General features: G+C 35.7%; 2 protein-coding genes across 2 annotated transcripts; one reads left to right on the plus strand and one right to left on the minus strand.

Annotated features, from left to right (window-relative positions):
- Nucleotides 1–6,794: 6,794 nt before the first annotated feature.
- On the plus strand, nucleotides 6,795–10,138 carry LOC113295031. The gene is made up of 3 exons (XM_026543392.1): nucleotides 6,795–7,332; nucleotides 7,501–7,850; nucleotides 10,052–10,138. The coding sequence occupies exons 1-3, from the start codon at nucleotides 6,795–6,797 to the stop codon at nucleotides 10,136–10,138; spliced, it is 975 nt and encodes a 324-aa protein (XP_026399177.1).
- A 10,013-nt stretch (nucleotides 10,139–20,151) lies between these two features.
- Nucleotides 20,152–22,301, minus strand: LOC113292865. Its single transcript, XM_026541696.1, has 8 exons — nucleotides 22,026–22,301; nucleotides 21,794–21,892; nucleotides 21,339–21,667; nucleotides 21,229–21,298; nucleotides 20,931–21,104; nucleotides 20,777–20,837; nucleotides 20,539–20,698; nucleotides 20,152–20,447 (listed from the first exon to the last, which is right to left on the minus strand). Exons 2-8 carry the CDS (start codon nucleotides 21,866–21,868, stop codon nucleotides 20,360–20,362), a joined length of 957 nt encoding a protein of 318 aa, XP_026397481.1. The 5' UTR covers nucleotides 21,869–21,892; nucleotides 22,026–22,301; the 3' UTR covers nucleotides 20,152–20,359.
- Between the last annotated feature and the right edge of the window lie 891 nt (nucleotides 22,302–23,192).

Below are 23,192 nucleotides of genomic sequence, written 5' to 3' on the forward strand. Positions count from 1 at the left end.
TTTTTCTAGGGTGATCTTCAATCTTCGTTCCCTGTTTCTAGCACTATTATGTAGTTGCAGGAAATCCTACACTACACCCGTCACAAGATTTCATTAACATTCAACTCATTTTTGGATTAACAATCTTAATTTTATTGATGAATCTTTAAACAATCTTACAAGAAAAGATAAAGGAATCAAGAATAACCTCTGCTCTAAATTTTCTCTCTCCTATTTACTTGCTTATCACTCAAAAAAGATCTCTCCCTTTTCCTTTACAACTGAATGGCTATTTATAGGAAATTACATAGTGGATGACAGCTAATATGTCCTTTATTTTCGTATATGGTTTGCGACATTCTCGCAACCTTACAAATACCAATCTCGCAAACTTCCTTATTTTTGCAGGATCGTCACACTTTTCTCATGATTTGGCTGATGTCGTTTCTGAAGTTGTTCTGCGACATTGTCGTGTTGTGTTGTTAATAATTTTGCTGAGGCATTATTGCTGCGAGATTCTGATCCTACATATTTTGTAATCATAATTATGTAAAGCATGCTTAGTAGCCAACCAAGTGTAAAGTAAAGTATGATTAGGGGCTTATATGCTAACATATACAAGTACAAGGAAGAGAAATCCAAGTAATAGAAATCAAGATTGTTGTCATGCTATTATAAGGGAATAGACTCCCTGTTACGAGCACCATACAATAGACTTTCATCCCAACATCCTAAGCTAGTAGTGATGCTACTTTCATTTCTACTCTTAATTTTATCTATCAAAATAACTTGACTAAGGAAAAATGGCATTTCATCTTTTCAGCTACTAAAAAGATAGTATTTTTTTATTTTAAAGCAAGTTTGTCAACTGCCTGGTTCCCAGTTCTATGAATGAACTAGAACCCCAAAAAATTACTACATTCTTTTAGAATTTTAACGACGTCTTTTACTATCAATCGATCTTTCCAGTTCATCATAGTATCCTTCCCTTAAATGAATCTTGCTATCCTTTCGCAGTCACCTTATATAAAAAATTGTGGATTCCTTCATCTTTGGCCCATTTATATCATTGCAGTAGGGTTACAACTTCAGCCTTTTCTGCATATGGAGTTTCGGGTATTCCATACTTAGCTCATTTTCCATCACCTGCATCATTTCTTAGTATTAGTCCAAAGCCCGCATTAATGGTTATAAATGTCCATGAAACATCAAAGTTTATATTATAATAATTTATGTTAGGTTTTATCCATGGGATGTAGTTTTTCAACTTAACCTAAGTACAACTTATATTCTGGTTTGAGTTTTCAGAATGATTGCACCAAGAGTTCAGAAATATCTAAACTAGGGTAGAAGTCTGAATTAAAGAGGACGATTTTCCTTTAAAAATTATATTGCATCTTTCCTCCCAAATGAACCATCATTTGGTTGCACAAATCTCAGACCTGGTTTTACTTTGTGCATTCCGTAAATCGAAATGTTCTTTGAGATTAATATTGCTGGTATTAGAGTTTATCCCACCACTAAAATGTGGCAGCAACCATATTGATTTTGCAAACCAGGAAGCAAAAAATAAATGATGCAAGGATTCAGAACTATTGTTACAGAAAAACAATGGTTATCTATTGCAAGGATATAACAACTCATGCTCTATCTGATTGGTAAAACAACATACAAAAATTTCAAAAAAAAATATATATGTTGAGGTAAATATGTTTTCCATAATTTTCTCCAAAACTTCTTTTTTTTACGTCACAATTATGAGTACCATTTAATATATCACACAAATATTTTGTAGCAAATATGTCATTCTTCATCAGTTTCTATCTAGGTTTATCTTGTTCTAAGGTATCATTCATATATGTGAACAAATTGACGTTTAAGATAGATTGAGAAATAATATAAGGAAAAGAAGCAATGATTAATTCTTTGTTCCACCTATTCATATATGGGTTAATCAAGTCAAATACAAGTGTTAACATAATGTTCTTTTCATAACAAAATTGGTCTAGAGTAATGTCTAGATCAGGTATCTACTGCTTAGTCCATATGTTTATGGACTGTCTATCTCCTACTTCCTAGCATATATGTATTTGTGAATAAGCTTTATTCCCTGCAAAACACACTTCCACATCCAAGAAGAGTTGTTAGATTTCTTCAGGGCAAAGATAGACTTGTTTTAAAAGTATTTCTCTTTGAATATTTTCACCCACCAAGATTTGGGTTGGTTTGAATTTTTCTAGGCAATTTTAGCCATCATTGTCTGATTCATTTTTCACATGCTTATACCCAAGATTTCCCATGCCTATGGGTTTAAAGAGAAATTTCTAATTTCTCTGATATAAAATCCTTTGAAATTAGCTTATTTTCTCCACTAGAAATCTCTCTGGATTGAGTTGATCTTATTTGTTATCTTTATTGGGAGTTTAGAGCATCCCATTTGATAAACAGGCAGGCTTGAGAGTACTAATTTGTCAAGAATCAGTTACTTGGTTGGTTGAGTATTTTACTCTTTCAACCTTTTGCTCTTTCTTCTATTTTTTTGACAATAAAATCAAAAGTTTTCAGTTTTGATTTGTCAATAAATAGAGGTGCCACCAAATAAGAGTCTTTAGTATTAATTAATTTTTCTTTAATATATGAGATATGTTCTCAGCTTGCTGCATTTTTTAATAAAAATCTCAGTTTGATTGTTAGATAAATATGACCAGTGTGTACCCTTCAAAGAACCAGGACCACCAGCATTAACGTTATTATTACCAGCAGTATTTGGGCTTTGATTTACAACTTATTTTGCAATTTTCCCAGTAAATTGGTTAGTAGCTCATAAATTTATTTGCTCAAAAAATTCATGTTTAAGCTAACGTTTTCTCCTGCACTAAAATATTACATTTAGGAAAATGTATTGAAGATGACACATTATTCACCAATTCACGAGGAACTAATGAGATAGTATCTACTACATGACTCTTTTGGTGCTGATTACCAGTATTGTCCAGTTTCTACTCAGCATCAACCACTTTATTAATATCCCTCAATTGAGGTATTTACAATCAGTGTAGCTGATGAATTGCTAGGCACATTAGTGATGCCCATAAAATTTCCTTTACATGATTTTCAACATATTGATATTAGATTTCTTTTGTGGCCTCTTGCTAATTATTTTTCCATTACGTTGTTTTTAAATAATTCCAAACCGAGTAACCCGGTGAAAACACTTTTATTCACCAAGACTGCGTCCAAACGATTTATAATGATTGCAAAAAGAAGGTAACTTTTCATAAGTGAAGTAAGTCATGAAGGATAATTCCTTCCGACAAGAATTTCATTATGAATATTGTTAGAAAGACCAATTTTATAAGTACCCTAACAGAGTGACAATAAGTTCTATTAACAATTTTATCATCTACCTTTAATGATGTTTCCACTGTAATTATGATTCCAACAGAGTTTTCTTACGTCGATATTCGAAACCAACTCCCTAAATGCAAGTTCATATTTAATCAAGTGTTTGGCGTTGATAATCAGGACTAAAAGTTTGGGTCCATTGTTGCAAAAATAGCACCAAACTTCAAAGGGATGTAACCTATTGATCGAATCAAGGTAACTACCTTAACTGAGTTGAACTTAAAATAATGGTAGCATTTCCCTAATAACCAGATGAACTAGGGAATGGTTGAAATCCAAATAGTTAATTTTTTTCTTCCAAATATCCTCCATCTTCATAAGACGTAAACCTTTAAGGGGTCGGTGAATATTTTAACCAATTTGGAACCGAAACGCCTTTCTCAAATGCCTTTTCTTTTTCTAATTCGTTTCTTCCATTTTTGTCCACTTGGGAGATCACCTTATGGATAATAGAAACACCTTCTTTTAAGGTATAGTTCAATCATTTGTTCTCATATCTTTCAACTTTTATCTTGATTATAAAAAATATTCCGTCTTTGATGGAAATCTATCCATGAGTTGTAATGTTTGAATTAGGTCGATCAAATTATAATTACTTGGTTTGAATTCTTCTTCTTTTTTAAAAAGTTTTTTCGTGTGTGGTTGATCCCATGACACACACAGTTACATAAACTTTAAGTTCAGTTTTTCTCTTCATCTTCATATATTAGCGGCGTCGAGCCTCCATCCTAAACATAAGTAGTAGTAGGTGAAGATCCAAACAAAAGAAGCGAAAAAAGAATCTTCTTTGATCTCTTTCTATGGGTCTCAAAATGGCTAGGTAAATCTCTCACTTTTTTATTATTTGAATTTACTTTTTTTATCGGTCACTTTGGATTTTGTTAATAAAAGTGAAGTAATTATTTAGATTATGCCCTAACAATAAGATCATATTCAATTAATTTTATAAGGATTCGTTGTTTAGTTCCAGTTAATTTTGTTAATATTGATTTTACTTATAACTTCAAATCTTAAAAAAGTATGGTTTTAGGGGTTCATTAAAATTTCTCTAAATGGGGTTGATCTAATCAGCAATCCCAAATGAGATTTTGAAGGTTCATTATCAGAGTATAAGGTAATAACTTGTCCAGGTGATCCACCTCTAAAGTTCCTTAATTCCGGATATGTTTGCAGAAGCAGTAGTTAGATTTATTTTGGATTCTGAGAAAACTCTAGCTTCTTCAGATAATAACAATCCTAATAATTCAGCAGTGGTAATCAGATTATCATTCTTCAATTGATGAGTAGTAACTGAGGTTTTGAAAGCATTGTATTCAGTAGGCAATCCTTGAAGAATGTGAAAAATGAGATCCCCATCTGATATTGATCGATCGATTTGAGCTAATTGATGTGATATAGATTCTGCTTTGTTGAAATACACTAGCATAGAATCACTACTCTTCTTCAAGTGAACTAAATCAGTTTTCAATTGTATCAATCTAGATTTTGTAGTATCATTGTAATTATGTTCAAGACGAACCCAAATTTCATGAGAAACGTGCTCCTAACCTTATGTGCTTTCTTCTCAAGAACCTACTTAAAATGGATTTGATTAGGTGGGCGTGTTTGCAAGCTTTGATGAAATAAATTGCAACTATGATTTTGCTGAGAAACCATAGACAAAGGTGCATTATCAGAAATATATTCAAAAAATGATTAATGAGATACTCTTAGAAGGTTCCCAACTGAATCAAAGTTAAGAAACTTATAGATTAGAGGAATCTCAGTGCATTTCTATTCGTCATCCTGATGCTCCTTGAATGTTTGTTTAGTTTACTGTATGACCTTTATCTATTACTTATACTAAACTAAGTATGGTTTATTTCTTAGGAAACAAAGATAGCTTCTACCCTTTCCAGTGATGATGTGAAAGCATATGAAATCTCGGTGACTGGCATCACTTTGTGTGTCTATGTTTGAGTGTTTGGCTGAAACTGTGTGTGATTTCAATAATAGGGTGAAAACTAGGTGGTGTTGGCGAACGTGACCAAAACTAAATGTATTTTAGTATTTGGACGTTTATGTCCTTACCTTTTTATTTTATGACCTGTTTTACCCTGGCCGTACCCAACATCCGATTTTTTTATTAATTTTTTCTTTTTACAGTTACCAGTTATTATTTAACTGTGGCTTACGTGGGTATTGGGATAACACATCCAGACACCGTATAAATGTCGAGAGGATAAGCATAAGGGATGCTATCAGAGTCCCGACATCAACTTTTGTGGAGTCCCGACACTGGATATTTGGATCTCATTATATGTTTGCTAAACGTGATTATCAAAAAATTATACAATCATTAGTGAAATAATTATCATTAATCGGCCTCGATGTCTAGATGTTGTTACTCAAATATTTTATTTCTCGTCTTACTCTTCACTTCTATTTCTTCCATTTTTCTTTTTCCACGGAACACACACCACACCCATATTCTTCTTCTTCTTCCTGTTCCTGGTTCTTGTTATTTCCTTTTCTGGTCATGTTCATATTGTCCTCTTGTCAGTTCCACTGATCTGTAATCTCAAGCATGAAAAATCCGTCTTCCTAAATTCTTGATGTAAACCCTAGAAATTCGATTTCTAATCTTTTTCCCCATTTTGACTTCCACGTCTGGATATAGATTGAAAATTAGGCTAGGGTTTTGATGTTTTATATGTTTATGCATCTTTGATGTTTTCTTTTTGGGTTCAATTTCATCTTTGATGATAATGTTAAACTGGATATAAATTTTTATTTTTATTTCATGGGTTTAATAGGTAATTTCTTAGTGTTAGATTCGAATGTTGGTTACGAAATTATGCCAGTGTTTGATTTTGGTTGTTCGGATTTTAAAGAGGAATTAAAGCAAACATCTGATATGGTTGTACATATCAATAACAAACTAGCATGTTTGTACATATTAGGGTACTTATCATACTGTGTAACTGTGTTGAATTTTTAATATTTTGATGTTACTATGTTGAATTTTTGGTGTTCGATGAACACTCATTTTTGATAGAACAATTTCTGGAGATGTATGAGCTGGTTTAGTGTTGCTCATACAGAGCTCCTGTCTCTCTAGTAGTTTTGGTGAAGCAAGACTCTCTTAAACTATAAAATCATTGTTATTAATTTTCTTGCTCAGGTTACAACTGATGATAGAAATGCCTATTTATAGGCTACAATGGACTCTCTAGTTTTATCTAGAGTTTTCCTTTGTCAGTCACTCATTACAACCGTCTTTGACTAGCACCATAGCCCTAGAATACTCTAGGATACATCACACTTATCAATTTCTTTTTGTATACAAAACTCTCTGGTCTTGGCAACAAACTGACATGGTGACTCTTGTTTGTTCATTCTAGGGTGATAAGCAATAACTGTGTGAAGACATGAAAAGAGGACTAGGTATCACCATCACTGACAAGCAGGGTCTCACTGGTTATAAACGGGGAATTGAAGCTGTTAGAGGTTCTCCTGAACAGTCATACCAGCACCTGGTCAGTCACAGTAACATGCTTGTAGAACACAACCCAGGAACGCAAACAACAATTGAACCCGATACAAATGGTGGTTCTTTGTATTATTTTTTTGCGCTGGGCGTATCATTACAAGGATTCAAGTCTTGGTGTAGACCCGCATTTGTTGTGTATGGTATGCATCTAAGTGGGGAACGCAGAGGAACTCTACTTTCGGCAATTGGGTATGATGCCAATGGAAAATTTTACCCTATTGCGTTTGCCATCGTTGATTCTGAGAACGGTGATTCCTGTTTATGGTTCATGCAAAAGTTATTCAATGCGCTTGGTCACGAGTATTCGCTGAGAAAGGATCTAGTTGTGTGTTCAGACAGATCGGCAGGCTTCGAATCAGCGATTGCGGAAGTGTTTCCTGAAGCATGCCATGTGTACTGCGCATACCATATTAAAGGTATCTAACAACAACACTTTATAGTCGTGTTACATTTGTTAGAAACTCATCTCCTTTAAAGTTTAACCCTTGAGTTATGTAGCGCGGGACAGCTCCTAGTTATCTTTGCCGATGTAGTTTACATATAATATTGAGGGCATATTCAGTTGTCATTGTTTCACAATGCAGGGAATATCATCAGGACGTACCACAACTTCGCCGTTGCTAAGGCATTTATGAGAGATGCGCAAGCATACACTATAGATGGTTATCGGAGGTCTATGTTACAAGTCAAAAAGGATAAGGAAGTTTTTTCTTATGTGCAGGAACTTCATCCAAGGCATTGGTCTAGGGTGAAATCCAAGAGAGCCCGTTATACTCTCATGACAACAAACATCTGTGAGAGTTGGAATAACCTACTTTTGAAGGCTAGAGATATCCCTATAAACTATTTAGTGGATTTCATTCGAACAAAGCTGATGGGAGGGTTGGATTGCAGGCTTGCAGCCGTAGTGTTAGCTGGAGAAGTTGGATTGCAGGTACCCAATGTTGGCGCGGTGGTCAATCAGCCAACTGCAACAGCGCCAGCCCCAGCCCCAACCAAAGCATAGATCAGAACTTTTTGGATGATTTCCGACTCTCTTGTTTAGAATGTACGTTTTTATTTTGAACCAAAACATTGTCATGCGCTTTAACCTTCAAGTACCCTTGCAAAATAAACTCTTCTGGTTATGTAAGCTGTTAAGCCTTATAAGGCAATGAACTTTATCGGTGTTAACTATGTTTTAAAATTCAGCGTCCTGGAAAATTTATCTATATCGTTATATTATAAGAACAAGCAAACTAAAGGTCGTCTTGCTTGTCCAAGGCTTATCAAAAAGATAAGTCATTTGTAAACTGATATAATAATAGGTTCCATTTGTGTGCAGCTATTATCCACGATGTTCTTCTAGTGTGCATCTATTATCCGCAACAAGAATAATATGTTGTGCAGGAAATATCTACAACTTATTATGGTCCCTAAAACCTGTGCAGGAAATATCCACAAAAAAAATCTTACCAAATCTCTCTTAGAAACAATTATCTATTGATCCTAACTCAATAATCTAATTCATCAGAAACAAACATTTGAAAATCAACAACCATGAACCATCTATAAATAGAGATCACTAAAATATCCACGGTGTTCTTCTAGTGTGCAGCTATTATCCGCAACAAGAATAACATGTTGTGCAGGAAATATCTACAACTTCTTATGGTCCCTAAAACCTGTGCAGGAAATATCCACACAAAAAAATCGTACCAGAAACAATTATCTATTGATCCTAACTCAATAATCTAATTCATCAAAAACAAACATTTGGAAATCAACAGCCATGAACCATCTAGAAATAGAGATCACTACAATATGCATTTAAAGTGCAGGCACCCATATCCTTGATATCACTTTCAGGCCCATCCAGATATATAGCCAGCCTCAGATTCACAACTGACGATCACATGTTATTTGAAGTTGGCATTGGAAATAAAAAACCGGATTGGTTAAATGCTAACTGAACTGTATGAAAATCATAAACTGCGGGTAAGCAGTTTTTGATTGGAAATCAAAAATGCTAACATTGGAAATCAAAAACCACTTTCTTGAACACAAGTACAGAACAACAAGAAATGAACAAAACCCAGGCTCCCATGTGAAGTTGAATTTTTTCGGTGGGTTTCTTTAACAAGAATGGTACAATGTTAGGTTTGAATATAATGAGAAAATTCAAAAGCAAAAGTTAAATTATTTCTTACATATGAGTAAGAAACTATACTAAAAGAAAACAAAGGACCCTAGAGAGAAAATTGCAGGCTTGCAACACGATGGTGCAAAACAGATTAACCATTTACATTGACGTCTTCAAGGACCACGACTTTCATTCAGCTTCAACTGCAACTGCAACCATTTACAGCACCATCTTATAAGCAAAGTAACATGTAAACTGCGGGTAAGCAAAGACAGGCATGATGTACAGCAAGTATAAACTGAAGGTCAAATTTATGAAATTTATAAGCAGACAAAGCAAAGATGCCATTGTAAGAATATCAGCCTCTAATCATGCGTAAGATGAACTCTATTAGCAACTTATCATGCTTAACATAATAAGGGTTGTCATTTACAACTTATGCTGATGCATACAACTTTCTTTATCCTCTGAAGAGCACATGTTCTACATCTAGAAACATCAAGATGCATATGTACAGAAAGAAAAACATGATAGTACTTGCTTTAACATGCTTTACGCTTAACCTCGCCATGTTTAAGCAAGTAATACCTTAGACTGGGTTGTGATCATCTTAGACAGTTGTTTCTGAAGACAATCACTTACAACAGCGACAGAGGCATATAGAGACAAATGGGGTCTCAAGACCCCACTGGTTTCTGGTTCCTAGTGTAAAATTGTATGGTTTTCTTGAAAATTCAGTCTCTTATGGGGAAAAAAATGAATGGTTAGATTGATAATTATGTTGTTTTTTAAGGTTAAATGAGTACAAGTGAGAAAGAAAAATTTCTAGACCCCACCGAGAACGAGCCTTGGCTCCGTCGCTGACTTACAACATAACACTCTAAGATAAGTTCTTTTATAAGGGAGCTCTTCTTCTGCTTCTATTAACTTATCTTCTAATGGCAGAAAAATACTTTAAATAAGGCTAGAAGGGAGTTCACTCACTGGTCATTCATTGTAATGTTAATTTGCAGGTCAAAGTTTCAACAGCTTCACTCCTAGTCATTCATATAGATTCTGGCAGTATAGAATATGAAGTTAGGAAAGGCAACAATACTTAACTAGTTAACTGCAACTAGGTAAGATGAAGCTTCATAACTTGGCACTCTCTTTATCTTTCATGTAGATTCTTCCAGGCAATCAATGCAATTGGTCCTGCAACAAATCAAATTCCATAAGCTCTCCCACCAGGGTAATCCAATAGTAAGAAAGAGGAAATCTATCAAGTATACAAGTGAAGTTTAACAGGTAATCTAGCAGGTACACAAGTTGATTCCAACCCACTGCAGTTTACTTCTCACCAGCGTGCAAGTATAAACTGAAGGTCAAAATCCACAAATTCAAACTTAATAGTACAAGTATAACCATTTGAAGTTTCATACTTTTCTGGAATGGTAGAGATACCAAGGCTCCTAATTTTTAAAACCACTCAATTTATATATATCTCTCAAATTGTCTTATACAAGTCCATGGAAAGCTACTTCTGTGGTTTCCTGACTGTGATTCTCCAAAACAAGACAAATACCTATGCAATCAGTACTTCGATATGTAAATAACTTTTGATCCTTTCAGGAATCAATATTGGAATTAACAATGGAGGTTGTAGAATCATACCAGGAAATGTAGGAAACATCCACACAGATTCAGTAAAGTGTTTCAACAAATTGATGTAGCTGTGAAGATGCTACCTTTCCCCATGTGCTCCATACTACACCTTCCAAGTGATTTCTTTCCTATGCCGTCCTCTGTCTGTCAGACATAATATCTAGCTCTTCTCCTTGACTAGTAATTTTCTGACAGAGGACCGCACAGGAAAGAAATTCTCACTTGGAAGGCGTAGAGCAAACACCCATAAAATTGAAATTAACATAATACAAGTGATTTCATAAATTAACAAATCGTATTATAAAAAAAAAAACTAAAATCGATTCACAGATGAAACCCTAAAAAACAGATGGTGAAAAAAACCTAAAATCGATTCACAGATGAAACCCTAAAAAATAAACGATGAAAAAACCTAAAATCGAAACTTATGATGATAAAAGACTTACACAATCGATAAACTGATGATTGAAACCCTAAAATCTATTAATCTCTTCTTAATCGATTCAGCTGATGGGAGAAAAAGAGAGAAGAAGACGGCAGCTGATAATAAAAGAGAGACTGAGAAATAAAATCGAAACTGATGATTGAAACCCTAAAATCTATTAATCTCTTCTTAATCGATTCAGCTGATGGGAGAAAAAGAGAGAATAAGACTGCAACTGAGAATGAAAGAGAGACTGAGAAAAGAAATGAAATGAAAACTCGAGTAGAGATGGGAGGAGATAAAGACCAAGGGGAGAAACATCCTCTAGTTAAGTTTGGTGTGGGGTGGAAGCATCTGTCACACATGTGAATGGCACATGCGGAAACCTGTGCTTGTAAACAAGGTTGTTCAGGTGAATAAAAATGGCTACATCGAAATATGTTGTTGGGACCAAACCATCTGAACAACCCTTGTTTACAAATATTCTTAGCGTGCAGCTGTTATCCACGGTGATACGGAAAGACCATAATAAAAAAGGGTATTAGTTAGACATCTCTTCAACCATAGAGTTTGCTTTAAAAGGAAGGGCAACTAGATGTTTTTTCATCTCGCCTCTGCAATCTTAGAGTGAAACAAGAATATTAACTCAGAGACTCAATTTCATTCTCATCTCAAAACAGCCATGGTAAATGAAAGAGATATTGTTGAGGACGGTTTCAACGGGATTCCACCATCCTCAATTTCAATATCAAATTCACCAGACTTGGAGAACCAACCTCAATTTCAATCTCAACTCTCCGTACCTCAATTTCAATCTCATTCTCCATTTATGAATAGCAGTTACGAAGTTGGGAGTAGCAGTTCTGGTGGTGTTAGTGGCAATGAAAATTGTGTTGGTGGAGATGATGGTGATAAAGGTAAATCCCCCGAGGAAACTCCCAAACCAAGTGAGACAGATGGGGGTTCTGTTAATGGATGGATTATAACTGCAACCAACCCCCAATTTGGAACTCTTGGAACTCTTACTGCGCTTGAAGGTGTTGCAATTGTGGGTGATCGATTTTTGGTCGCCGGTGGAAGACAGATGGGTTTTCAGACGATAGTGTTGTCCTCCGAGACAAGATCACATATACGTATGCTTTCAGCGGGATTGGAGATAGATGGGGGTTATGGTAATGGATGGACTATAAATGCGACCCACCCCCGATTTGGAACTATTCCTGTGCTTGAAGGTGTTGCTCTTGTGGCTGATCGATTTTTGGTCTCCGGTGGAGTGTAGATGGGATTTGAGACCACAATTTCCTTCCGATATAAGATCACTTATAGTGGTCTTATCTTTCCAATCTTGGATCTTTATTGTCCACATATTACCAGACCTGCAGCTGTACTATTAGCCGAAGAAGTTGGATTGCAGGTACCCAATGTTGGCCTGATGGTCAATCATCCAACTGCAACAGCCCCAGCCCCAGTCCCGATCCAAAGCAACACCACCAGCAGAAGAATTCAAATAAGTGTGAACAAGGGTAAGCCCTGGATCAGAAATTTTTGGACGGTCTCCGACTCTCTAGTTTAAAAGCAATGCATGTTTTTATTTTGAACCAAAACATTGTCATGCGCTTTAACCTTCAAGTACCCTTGCAAAGTAAAACTCTTATGGTTATCTAAGATGTTAAGCCTTATAAGGCAATGACCTATCACAATGCATGATGGTAATGGACTAAAGTGTTGAACTTATATTCTGAACATGTAAACTGCGGGTAAGCAAAGACAGGCATGATGCACAGCAAGTATAAACTGAAGGTCAAATTTATGAAATGAGCAGACAAAACAAAGATAACCACTGTAATAAGAAAACTAAGACCTACAATTCTCAAATTGGAACAACATTACAAATTCACTTCAATAAAGATTAAACTAATAACATTTTACTATTGTAATACAGTTAAAAACCTGGTGCTGTGTTAAGTATTAAAAAAATACTGTGCTTTCAACCAAAATATACTACAAAAGATATTTTTTTAAGGAAAGCTGCCCTATTACATCCAGATTTATGGCTGATTAGCATTAGGAGCATTCCACACAATGGCATTTACACATGGCCTCAACATTTTGGCTGCCATTTTATGCCTCGTTTCACGGCATATTTCTCTGGATTTTTTATCATCCATTTCAATAGATTTGTTGGATTTTGCATACCTTTTCATTAGATAGCATGTAAAGAGGAGGTAGTCTGGCTTAGGTCCTTGTTGTGGATATGCAAATTGACGAACCTTTAGGTTATCTATTGTTACCACTAAGTGTGTGTTAACTATTGGTGTGATAAACACTGCCATTGTATGTGCATCTTTAAGGCATGGATCTACAACGCTGCCGCCAACCAATGAGTTCAGGAACCGCCACTCTCTGCATTTAACATCCAATACCAATAGAGTCCAGTGATGTCCTGAGGCTCTTGGGTCTAGACTTATATTCATGGGAATGAAGAGGAAGTCCAGGTTGTCCAGCTCCATTTTTTCGATAGGTTTACGAACAATTTCATCTATTTGAACTTGATAACCATTACGGACAGCATACTGCATCCCCCCCCCCCCCCCCCCCCCCCCCCCCCCCCCCCCCCCCCCCCCCCCCCATAATTCAATTTGGTGAACATCATTCAGAAATCATGGATTAAATTAAACAAAACGTCACAAAACAAAACAAAACAAAACAAAAGAGAGAAAGTCGAAGAACTAACCCATGCCATAGGGTCCAAGTACGCACACTTATTGTACTTTGGATTTTCCGTCTGATGGTCCAATGCAGCTCTCATTCTCATCCATAATGTGTAGAACTGTATTGCTTGACTGTCAACAAAGTCATCGAATAGTAGTTCTTTCAGTGTAGAATCGAGTACAATAACTTCTACATGTGCCTCATCAACAACATTTACATCCATGTGAAACGCTTCGTCACTACAGGGTTTCAACAAAACCATTATCATGTTAGTTCAGTAGATAAACATGACACTATTGTAGTTTAGAAAACTCTAGGGAATGTTAAAGTCAGTTGTACAAATATTCTACATAAGTAATTCTAATTCTATGCTCATATCATTCCGTAATATCATCGTGAGTTTCCAAATATCAAAAATTTAACAGTAGATATGATAAAACTTAAAGAGTGTTTTTACCTTGTTAAAGCGTGATTCCAGAAACTAGAAATCCTCATTTTGTCTTGTACATTCATTTTATGAAAATTTTCACTCCCTGCAGATTGGGAAGCTTGTGACCAAACGGCTTCTTCGTAGCTGTGTGTGGGTCTATATGATCTTCTTCTTCAGCATCAGTATCTTCTTCTTCTTCAGTATCATTAGCCGGGTCATCCAGGACTTCTCTCATTCTGGTGAAAATTTCATCAAGATCAAGCCTGTATCTATCTAAAGGAATGACTTCTCCATCAGCTTTCAAACTATCTAGCACCTCCTTTTTGGACTGAACGTACTGAATAACAGTATACAAATTACACTCTCTAGATTCCAACTCAGCATAATCTTCATCTTTCTTCGCCAACACTTGTTTGTATATTTTCAATTTATTCTTCAACAACTGAATCCTTCTGTCCGGGCACATATTACTAGTGTCAGGAACCACAGACTCAAGAGTCAATCTTTTCTCAGATTCCGACCAACCTTTTATCAGTGAACTCGATAGCTGAAATTGAAGCATCATCATAGAGATCAACAAACTTGTACAAAAGATTTTTGGTAATAACTAAGAACTTAAGTCATAGATTTTAAATGATGTCTTTGTTTTACCATGGACACTGCTATCTTCATATCTATTTTGTAACTCAGTTCCTTCGTTGTCCATCTTGCCATCCGGGGAAAATTATTTTTCTCTTGCTTGAAGTAGTTTGAGTGCCCTTCGAACAAGTACTGCATGAAAAATAGCTTGAGTAAATCATTTTATTTTATTTTTAAAATTATGCACACAGTAATATATACCTACGCATGAAAATAACTTGAGTTAATCAGATTAATTATCTTGCAAACTAGTCGTAATTGTCACACTTACCAGTAGATAGGGTAAGCATCCACGTACAGTTTTTTTTTGTTTTCTTATGCTCGACATGAGAGTCGTGTGAATTATATTTGGCCAATCGAAAGTGTTCATCGCTGACAAACTTCAGAAATGTTTTCCATATTCCTTCTTTGATAACCAGCTTCCTTCTCATGTTGTTAGGAAGACAGTCACACAAAGATGCAATGTAAGTATCTTTGTTAGTAGGATACCATTTCTTTTTATTTCTTCCACATCTTCAGTCTCATCCTGAAGTATGCCCACAATGGCATTCTCAATGATAGTCTTTTGCATCTTGTCATCCATAAAATAAGCTAATACATCTCCTTCTGCAGCTATTAACTCCCTACTCTGTTTTACAGTTTCCCCTAGTTTGGGTCTCCTAATTCCAAAAGTCACGGCAACATGATCAGGGTTACTTGTCAAGGTGACCTTACTGTCACCATCACCAAATTCAAAATAGTGGTCTTCATCAGAGTCACCTTATCCAGAGTCACCTTCTCCAGAATGCTTGTAAGATCTTATAATTGATTCAATTGGATGTGGATACTTACACCAATAAGCCTTACCCGTATGAACCTCCTTGTTCAGAAAAAGCTTCATCACCTTCCACAAAGGGCCTTTATTTAAAAACTTCAAATGTTCGTTCCTAAACCACAATAATATCTTTAACGAAGTTGTTGAGCCCGTTTCAAGTATCAGCGCATCGCGCCTTTTTCTTTTCACCGGGTCTTTCTCCAATCTTTCATAAAAACTTACTACTGCATGGAAGCCACCTTTGTAGGATATTGATTTTGGTTCTGTAAAAATGAAGACAAAATTCTCAGAAATCATACTTCGGGAGCTAAACATCGGTTGAACTTTTTAAATTAGGTAAAATTTATTTTCTTACCACCTTTAAAGGAGACAATATCTGTACAAACTTCATGTTTTTCTACTAGCATACCCTACGAAATTGGTTCTTCTGGAAAAACAAAAGGATAATTAGGGCACTTGTACATATAGGTGGACAAGATTTTTCACATCAAGCATTACAGATCCATACAATCAAATTTGCTTACCACATTGATAGGGGATAATATCTCCAGGATCTTCTAGTTTGGGCACTGCAAAAAGTGGTTCCGGAACAACCACAATGGCAGTTGAAGTTTCTGCAAAAACAAAAGGATAATTCAGGCACTTGTACATAAACAAAACAAATAAAGTTTTACAAGGGTTTAAATTTGAATTTTACGCCAAAACCTTATAAAATTTCTAATATTGTAGGTTCTAACCCTATCAAGTATCATCTTACTCACTTTTTCTATTTAGCTTGAATCAACTAAAACCAGTTTATAGCAGCCGACGGACACTAATTGTGGTCTGAAATGCATATAGACAGTCGGCAACAAAGGAAATTAAGCCTAAATGTGTACATAATTCATGGTTAATTTTCAATTGCATCTAATTGAACATATTTCACTTGCATCTACTAAAAAAACAAATTATGGATCAAATCATACACAAAGTAAATTACCAAATCTCATTACTTACCAGAAATTGGCTCTTTCTTTGGCAGTTTCCTCCTATTTGTTTCAATTTCAATTGCATATTCTTCTTCTTTCACAACCACAACTCTTAAATCATCTTATTTTTGTACACCTGAATTACCCCTAATCAGACGATAATCAATGTCGAGATTTGAAGATCGTCTTTTCTTTTTTGATTCCCTCTTTTTCTCCATTACCATTTTTTTTTGATGAATCACTAGGTTTTTGTTGAATTTTGGGAAAACAAATTGATTTCTAGGGGTTTCGTTTCCTCTCTATCTATCTTCAAGAAAACGGTGGTTTTTAAAATTGAGTTGTGGTGAGTCGGTAACGGTAACGAGATGTGGTTTTGACCACCTGATAAGTGGTACTCCATGCATCAGTAACAACTAACACGTGCTCTGTTTGCATTTTGAACACATTTTCCCTTTAACTTTATAACTGTCGAGGTAAATGATTTTTTTACTGTCAGTTAGTTTTGATTGTTTGAACTTTAGGTCGGCACCCACTGCTGCCAGTCCTTGTTAGGTTATCGTTCTTTACACATGTCCCCAGAGTTAACCCGGTCTGTGGGGTACATGAGTCACTAAGATAACTTGGTCTGAGGGGCTTTAATGATGACTCCGTCCAAAGAAAGATCTATAAAGTAGCAAAAATGCTAATATGATCTATCTACTACTACCTGCATACATTGTCCCAAAAAAGAGAAATAACAACAATGCTAATAGGGGGTGATATTCCCCTATTAGCAGCCATGAAAAGTAAGTGGGTGCAATCTCCGATGGAAGTACATACATGATGCATCAGTCTTATGGATATGGACCAACTCAGTGCCTCCACAGTCCACACTTTGAAGCTAGTATATAATAACAGTCAACAACTATAGTTATAAGGGAGCAATGTAGTAGGCCTTTTGTAGGACAAGAGTTGCACTAGAATAGCAATGCTTTGATGTATAGACGGTACCCGAGTCTTTTGTTATTTACGAGAATTAGGACTAGCCAAGCCACTGTCTCACAACATAGCATCCTTTTGAACTCTCTTCTAGTCTAGTCTAGGTAATTAAAGAAACAGATCTTTTTGCCTTTGTCATTTAATCAGTTGATTTAAATTCAACACTCTCAACTTAGCACTAATCTTTGGAAATGCTATTTTTATTTTATTTTTGAAGGGATTGTGTGCTTTGTCAAATTAATACTATCATTTAACTGAAGAATAGAAAATTAACCATCATCAAGATTTAAAGATTTGATCAAACAGTCAAGCCTCTGATGATCTCTTTCTTGGGGTCTTCAATGGGTCCAAAAAAAGCTCACTTCTTTGACCACTGGATTGGATATAAACCCTAATCATCAATCTTTTTCACAAAGCAACTGACCTCCAGGTGATGTGATTTGTCTTTTATTTACAGAAATTATGAAAGAAGAACAATAAAACTTTTATCTTTTGTCAGACGGGGTCGTACAGAAAATATCCACTGAAACCTGTGCAGGGAATATCCACAACTATAAGGCTATTATGGTCTTTCCGTATCACCGTGGATAACAGATGCACGCTAAGAATAATTGTAAACAAGGGTTGTTCAGATGTCGTGGACCCAACAACATATTTCGATGCAGCCATTTCTCTTTACCTGAACAACCTTGTTTACAAGGACAGGTTTCTGCGTGTGCCAAGATGCTTCTGATAGACGCATTTATGTGTCTAAATTGTCCTCAATGTTTCGTATTGTTAGTACTTATTTTCGTCCTTATTATGGTGTTTTGTGTGTTTGTAGGTATTTTTTTGGAAATAAATATTGTTGGAAAATTCGGCTCGAAAAGTTGCTCGGAGCATCCCGGAGGACATTTGCTATACGGACCCCAAGTTTTGCTATGTGTCACCCATGGTTATGTGTAGCCCATTTGTCCACAACACCCATTTTTTTCCACAACACCCATTTTCTATTCGCAACCCACAGAGGGATAAGGGGCACCCATCTTCATCTTTTGAATTCTGAAAAAAGGCGGGAAAACATGGTTCTCACCTGAAGAATTTTCGTTCGAATTTGGAAGGCATTGTACAGAGACTCAATGGCTCATATTGATGGGGGGGGGGGGACTCTATTAAGGTTAACAGGCAGGATATGGTTGATTTCGTCGGTTGAAATTGACTAGATAACCCGCAAGAAAAATTCAGAGCAACAGGTACGCTGGATGAGATATTCACGGGATTACAACGTGGTTAAACGTGTGTTGATCATGTTTGGATTGAGCTGGGTCTATGCAGAAGTGTGGAGAAGTTAAATGAGGAAGATTCAGTAGTTGTATACGCGTGGAAGAGCTAAAAGTGGAAGAAAATATTCCCGAGAATATTTTTCATCAATGTCGAGTAATGGAGAATTCGATGAAGTTATTGCGTGATATTTTGAGGCTGTTGGGTTATAAATAGTTTCTGGGATAGCAGAGATGGATTACTGAGAGTTACGGAGGTTTTAGAACACCACAGAGCTTAAACACCAAAGTTGCAGAGCTGCCATTTTCTGCTACTGCATTTCTGAAGAACACGAAGAACAGACTTACCAGGACAATCGTTTTCCAACAGTGACAACGACACTTAGCCGTGGGTCGTACATCATAGGCAGACTTATTTGCTACATCGTTTGCGACACAGAGGCGTGGGTCTTAGAGTAACAGTAACACATATAACTGTTACAAACCCGGTTTTCATTATATTTCTCCCTTTTCATCATTTGTAAACCATTTTTGAGCAATAATAATGAATTTAGAGCGTGTTTCCAACATGATGATGTGTTAATTCTCTCACAACCAAGGCAATGAGGAAGCTATTTACGCATGAATAATTTGGTAACTATTACATTTTCTCTAATATTTAATTATAATTCACTCAATCATTGCTTTTGCAGAGTTTTAAATTGCTTGCGTAATTTTCCTAATCAGTTGTGATTCAATTAGATAGGTTATGTTTTGTTTAGATAATCTATGCTTAAGGGATACAATTGATGTTTGAGAATTTGCTTGATTATTAGTGAATTAAGATATAAAGGACTTAAAAGATAATTAGAGTTTTGGATTATTTACCATCATTAATTCATGTGTAATAGTGGAATCAGTGTCTTGGTTATTTTCTCATATCTTGAAGTAAATTTTGAGTTAAGTTTTCTTTATTTTAAGTTTTATTAAGTCTAAAATTCATTGCCTTCACAAGTCTTAAAACAACCCTTTTATCACTATCTACACCCCACACCAAACTGAACTAAAGGATGTTTCTCCCCTTGGTCTTTATCTCCCATCTCTACTCGAGTTTTCATTTCCTTTCTTTTTTCCTTTGTCATTTTAACACACTCAATTTTTTTGAACTTGCACGACCACAACTTTATCTGTCTATGGTTGTGTTATGACAGCTCTATCTATGATATATGAAATGTAGTGGTTGTTTCTTTATTTAAGACAGGTCTTACAGATTTTACAGATGAAGATTTTTTTCAATTTCCTTACATAAAGAAGCCACTTGGACTCTTGAATTCAACACTCTCAATTTTTTTGAACTTGCACGAGTTGCATGACCACAGCTTTATCTGTCTATGGTTGTGTTATGACAGCTCTATCTATATAATATATAAGCTGATATGTCTCTCCATTTTGATATCTATCTCCATTTTGTGGATCAAGAGCTTCCAATTGTTGTAGATCCGGACTTTGTTTTTCCAATTATTGTAGATCCGGCCTTTGTTCTTTCTTGTTCCTCAATATTTCTGGTAAGCAGAACGAAACATTCGTTACTTCACATGATATCTTAAAACATTTTAGGATTCCATAACTAGTCATGTGGAGCAAGACGCCAACCTTAATTTTGTCGCATAATATGAATTACCCCAAACCATAGCGATTGTGCTATCAGCTTCCTCTTGACGGAAACATTTGGGCTGTTTTGTTAGCACATGGTCTTGGATATCCCCATCATACGGTAGACTATAGAAAAAACTGCGGATAGCTTCATCTTTGCCTGTTAACAAATACAAAATATATGATAACCTGAGATTTTTTTACGTGATGTTAAACATGTAACATAATTCAGACTTACTTAATGTGTTATCCTTCGCATCCCCAGGATGCCATGTTTTCGGAAACACAACTGTATTGCGCTAGAATACGTTTATAGCAAGGACATAGTTAAGCACAAAGACGGTAGAGGAAAATGATAAAAAGATGAAGGGAGCAGTAACAAGCAAACTTACTGGATTAATAACCGTTTTCAATGGAGAATCGTCCACCATAATAGTGTTTAAAGCATGATCGAGGTCTCCTGAAAAACGGGTGTTGATTTGGTATGTTACCTTTAGAAACCATGGCTTGGAAGCTTTATGAGAATCAGGATCAGGAATCTTGGTGTCAGTGCAATGTGCTTGGTTCTGCCCAAAAGCATATGACAAGAAGAGGAAAAAGTGCAGTATTTTAGGTTGTGCTACCATAGAAGGAAAAAGGGAATGCAAATAAAGGTAGCAAGGACATTAAAAAAATAAGTCTATACCATACCCATATCTGGATTTGTTGTATGTCCAAATCTGGCGGGAATATCTTTTTCATTTCCTTCGTAGTATTTGCACTGCAGGGATTAGAAAAAAGGCAAACATCTGGAAGAGTACCTGGTCATTGAAGACCAAAACACCACTTTTTTAAACGACGCAACACAGAAGCGCACAAACTCATGACAGTGAGGCCTCAATTCTGACATTTTCCTATAACCAAAAGAACCAAGGACCCCATTCAGGTCTAGAATCAAAAGAATTCGTTTCTTGTCATGTGCTGCATTCAAAAACCTCTCTGGGTGATTCATGCCCCTCAACTCAGAAGACAGGGTTTCCTTTTTCTTAGTCACCACTGAAGACGCTTCTACTTGTATATTATTCATGTTTCTGCTAGTAGCCAGTGCGAACTCGTCGATATTTGCAGTCGATGGTTTACTTTCTCCATCCTGAAATCTCAACACATGATGCATATCCACAATAACATGCAGAACATACACAAAAATAAGATGTTTTCACATAAACAAAAATGTAATCAATTAAACTTCTTAAAAAAGACATGAATACTTTTTTACCTCTTGAAGCTTTTCTATTGTGTTGGCCGACTCCCTTGTAACTTTTTCCAAGGATGTTTTACCATTTCCATCCATCGAATTGCCTTTATATAATCCTTCCTGTAATCTCAACAATGAGTAAAGTTCATCAACAATGTTCATCATAAATATTTTTGCATAATCTTTCTCAATCGAAGGACATTTTCATTCTGTGCATGTAATATCCACAATATCAATGTTGTTCAGAAATTACCTCTTCAAATTTTTTAATAATTTCGACCGACCTTGCGGCAATATGTTCATCCTTTACCTTCTTATTCTCTGCTAGAATATCGTCTTTTTGTACATTCGACTCAGAAGCTTTCCTCTTTTTAAAATTCCTCTCGAAAACCAGATATGGTTTCGTATCACCAAGTTTTGCTTCAGGAACAGTAACATTTGGATCTTCACTAGCAGCCTTTGGAGAAGCAGAACTTGTTGTTTCTGGAGCAGTATGATTTTCCTCTTGATATTCATCAGCAACCTTTTATTCAGGAGCTATAGGAGCAATAGAAGTTGTTTATGTAACTAATGTGGAACAAGGTAAAAGAAAGCAATACTAGATTGCTATAAGCAAGAAGAGAAGAGAATTCAAGCAAGAAGAGAAAGATAAGTTTTGTGTTTAATAATTTGATTGAGTAATAGATAGATCTTACAAGACTTAATCTAGCCTTTATATAGGTTTGAAGAATAACTAAACTAGGAAACAGAAAACTAAAAGGAAATCTAAAAGAATCCTAAAAATAAGAAAGACTGAAACTAAGAAACCATGGAAGCCAAACCTCTAAGCGGAATCTTCTGGAATTGTAGTATGCCCTGCATCAGTCCCCCCTTCTAGAGTAAAGCTCGTCCTCGAGTTGTCCAAACAAACCAGAAGTTCATTGTCACCATGAAACGTAAAAATCTCTTGAACATTAAATGTGTTGGAGATATTCCAATCATTTGGTAGATCAATAACATAAGCATTATCATTGATCTTCTTTAAAACCTTGAAAGGACCATATTTCTTCATCTTGGTTTTGTTATAAGTACCCACTGGAAATCTCTCTTTTTTTAGATGTATCATCACGAGCTCCCCTTCCTTGAAGGTTTTAAACCTCTTGTGTTTATCAGCATCCTCTTTATATTTAGAATTGGACTTCTCCAGTTTAGATTTTACTTCATTATGTAATTCAGTTGCTTTGTCTACAAAAGAGTCGGTTGCAGTGTTTGTACTCTGTGTGGTGGGTAAGGCTACCAAATCAAGAGTATGATTAGGTACTTTAGAGTACACAATCTCAAATGGAGTTTTCCCAGTAGAACGATTCACAGAAGTGTTGAAAGCGAATTCCATATGTGGCAATAACACATCCCACTGCTTACTATTATCCAGGCACTTAGC

The sequence above is a fragment of the Papaver somniferum genome, chromosome 7 (assembly GCF_003573695.1).
Source record: "Papaver somniferum cultivar HN1 chromosome 7, ASM357369v1, whole genome shotgun sequence".
Lineage (NCBI taxonomy): Eukaryota > Viridiplantae > Streptophyta > Magnoliopsida > Ranunculales > Papaveraceae > Papaver > Papaver somniferum.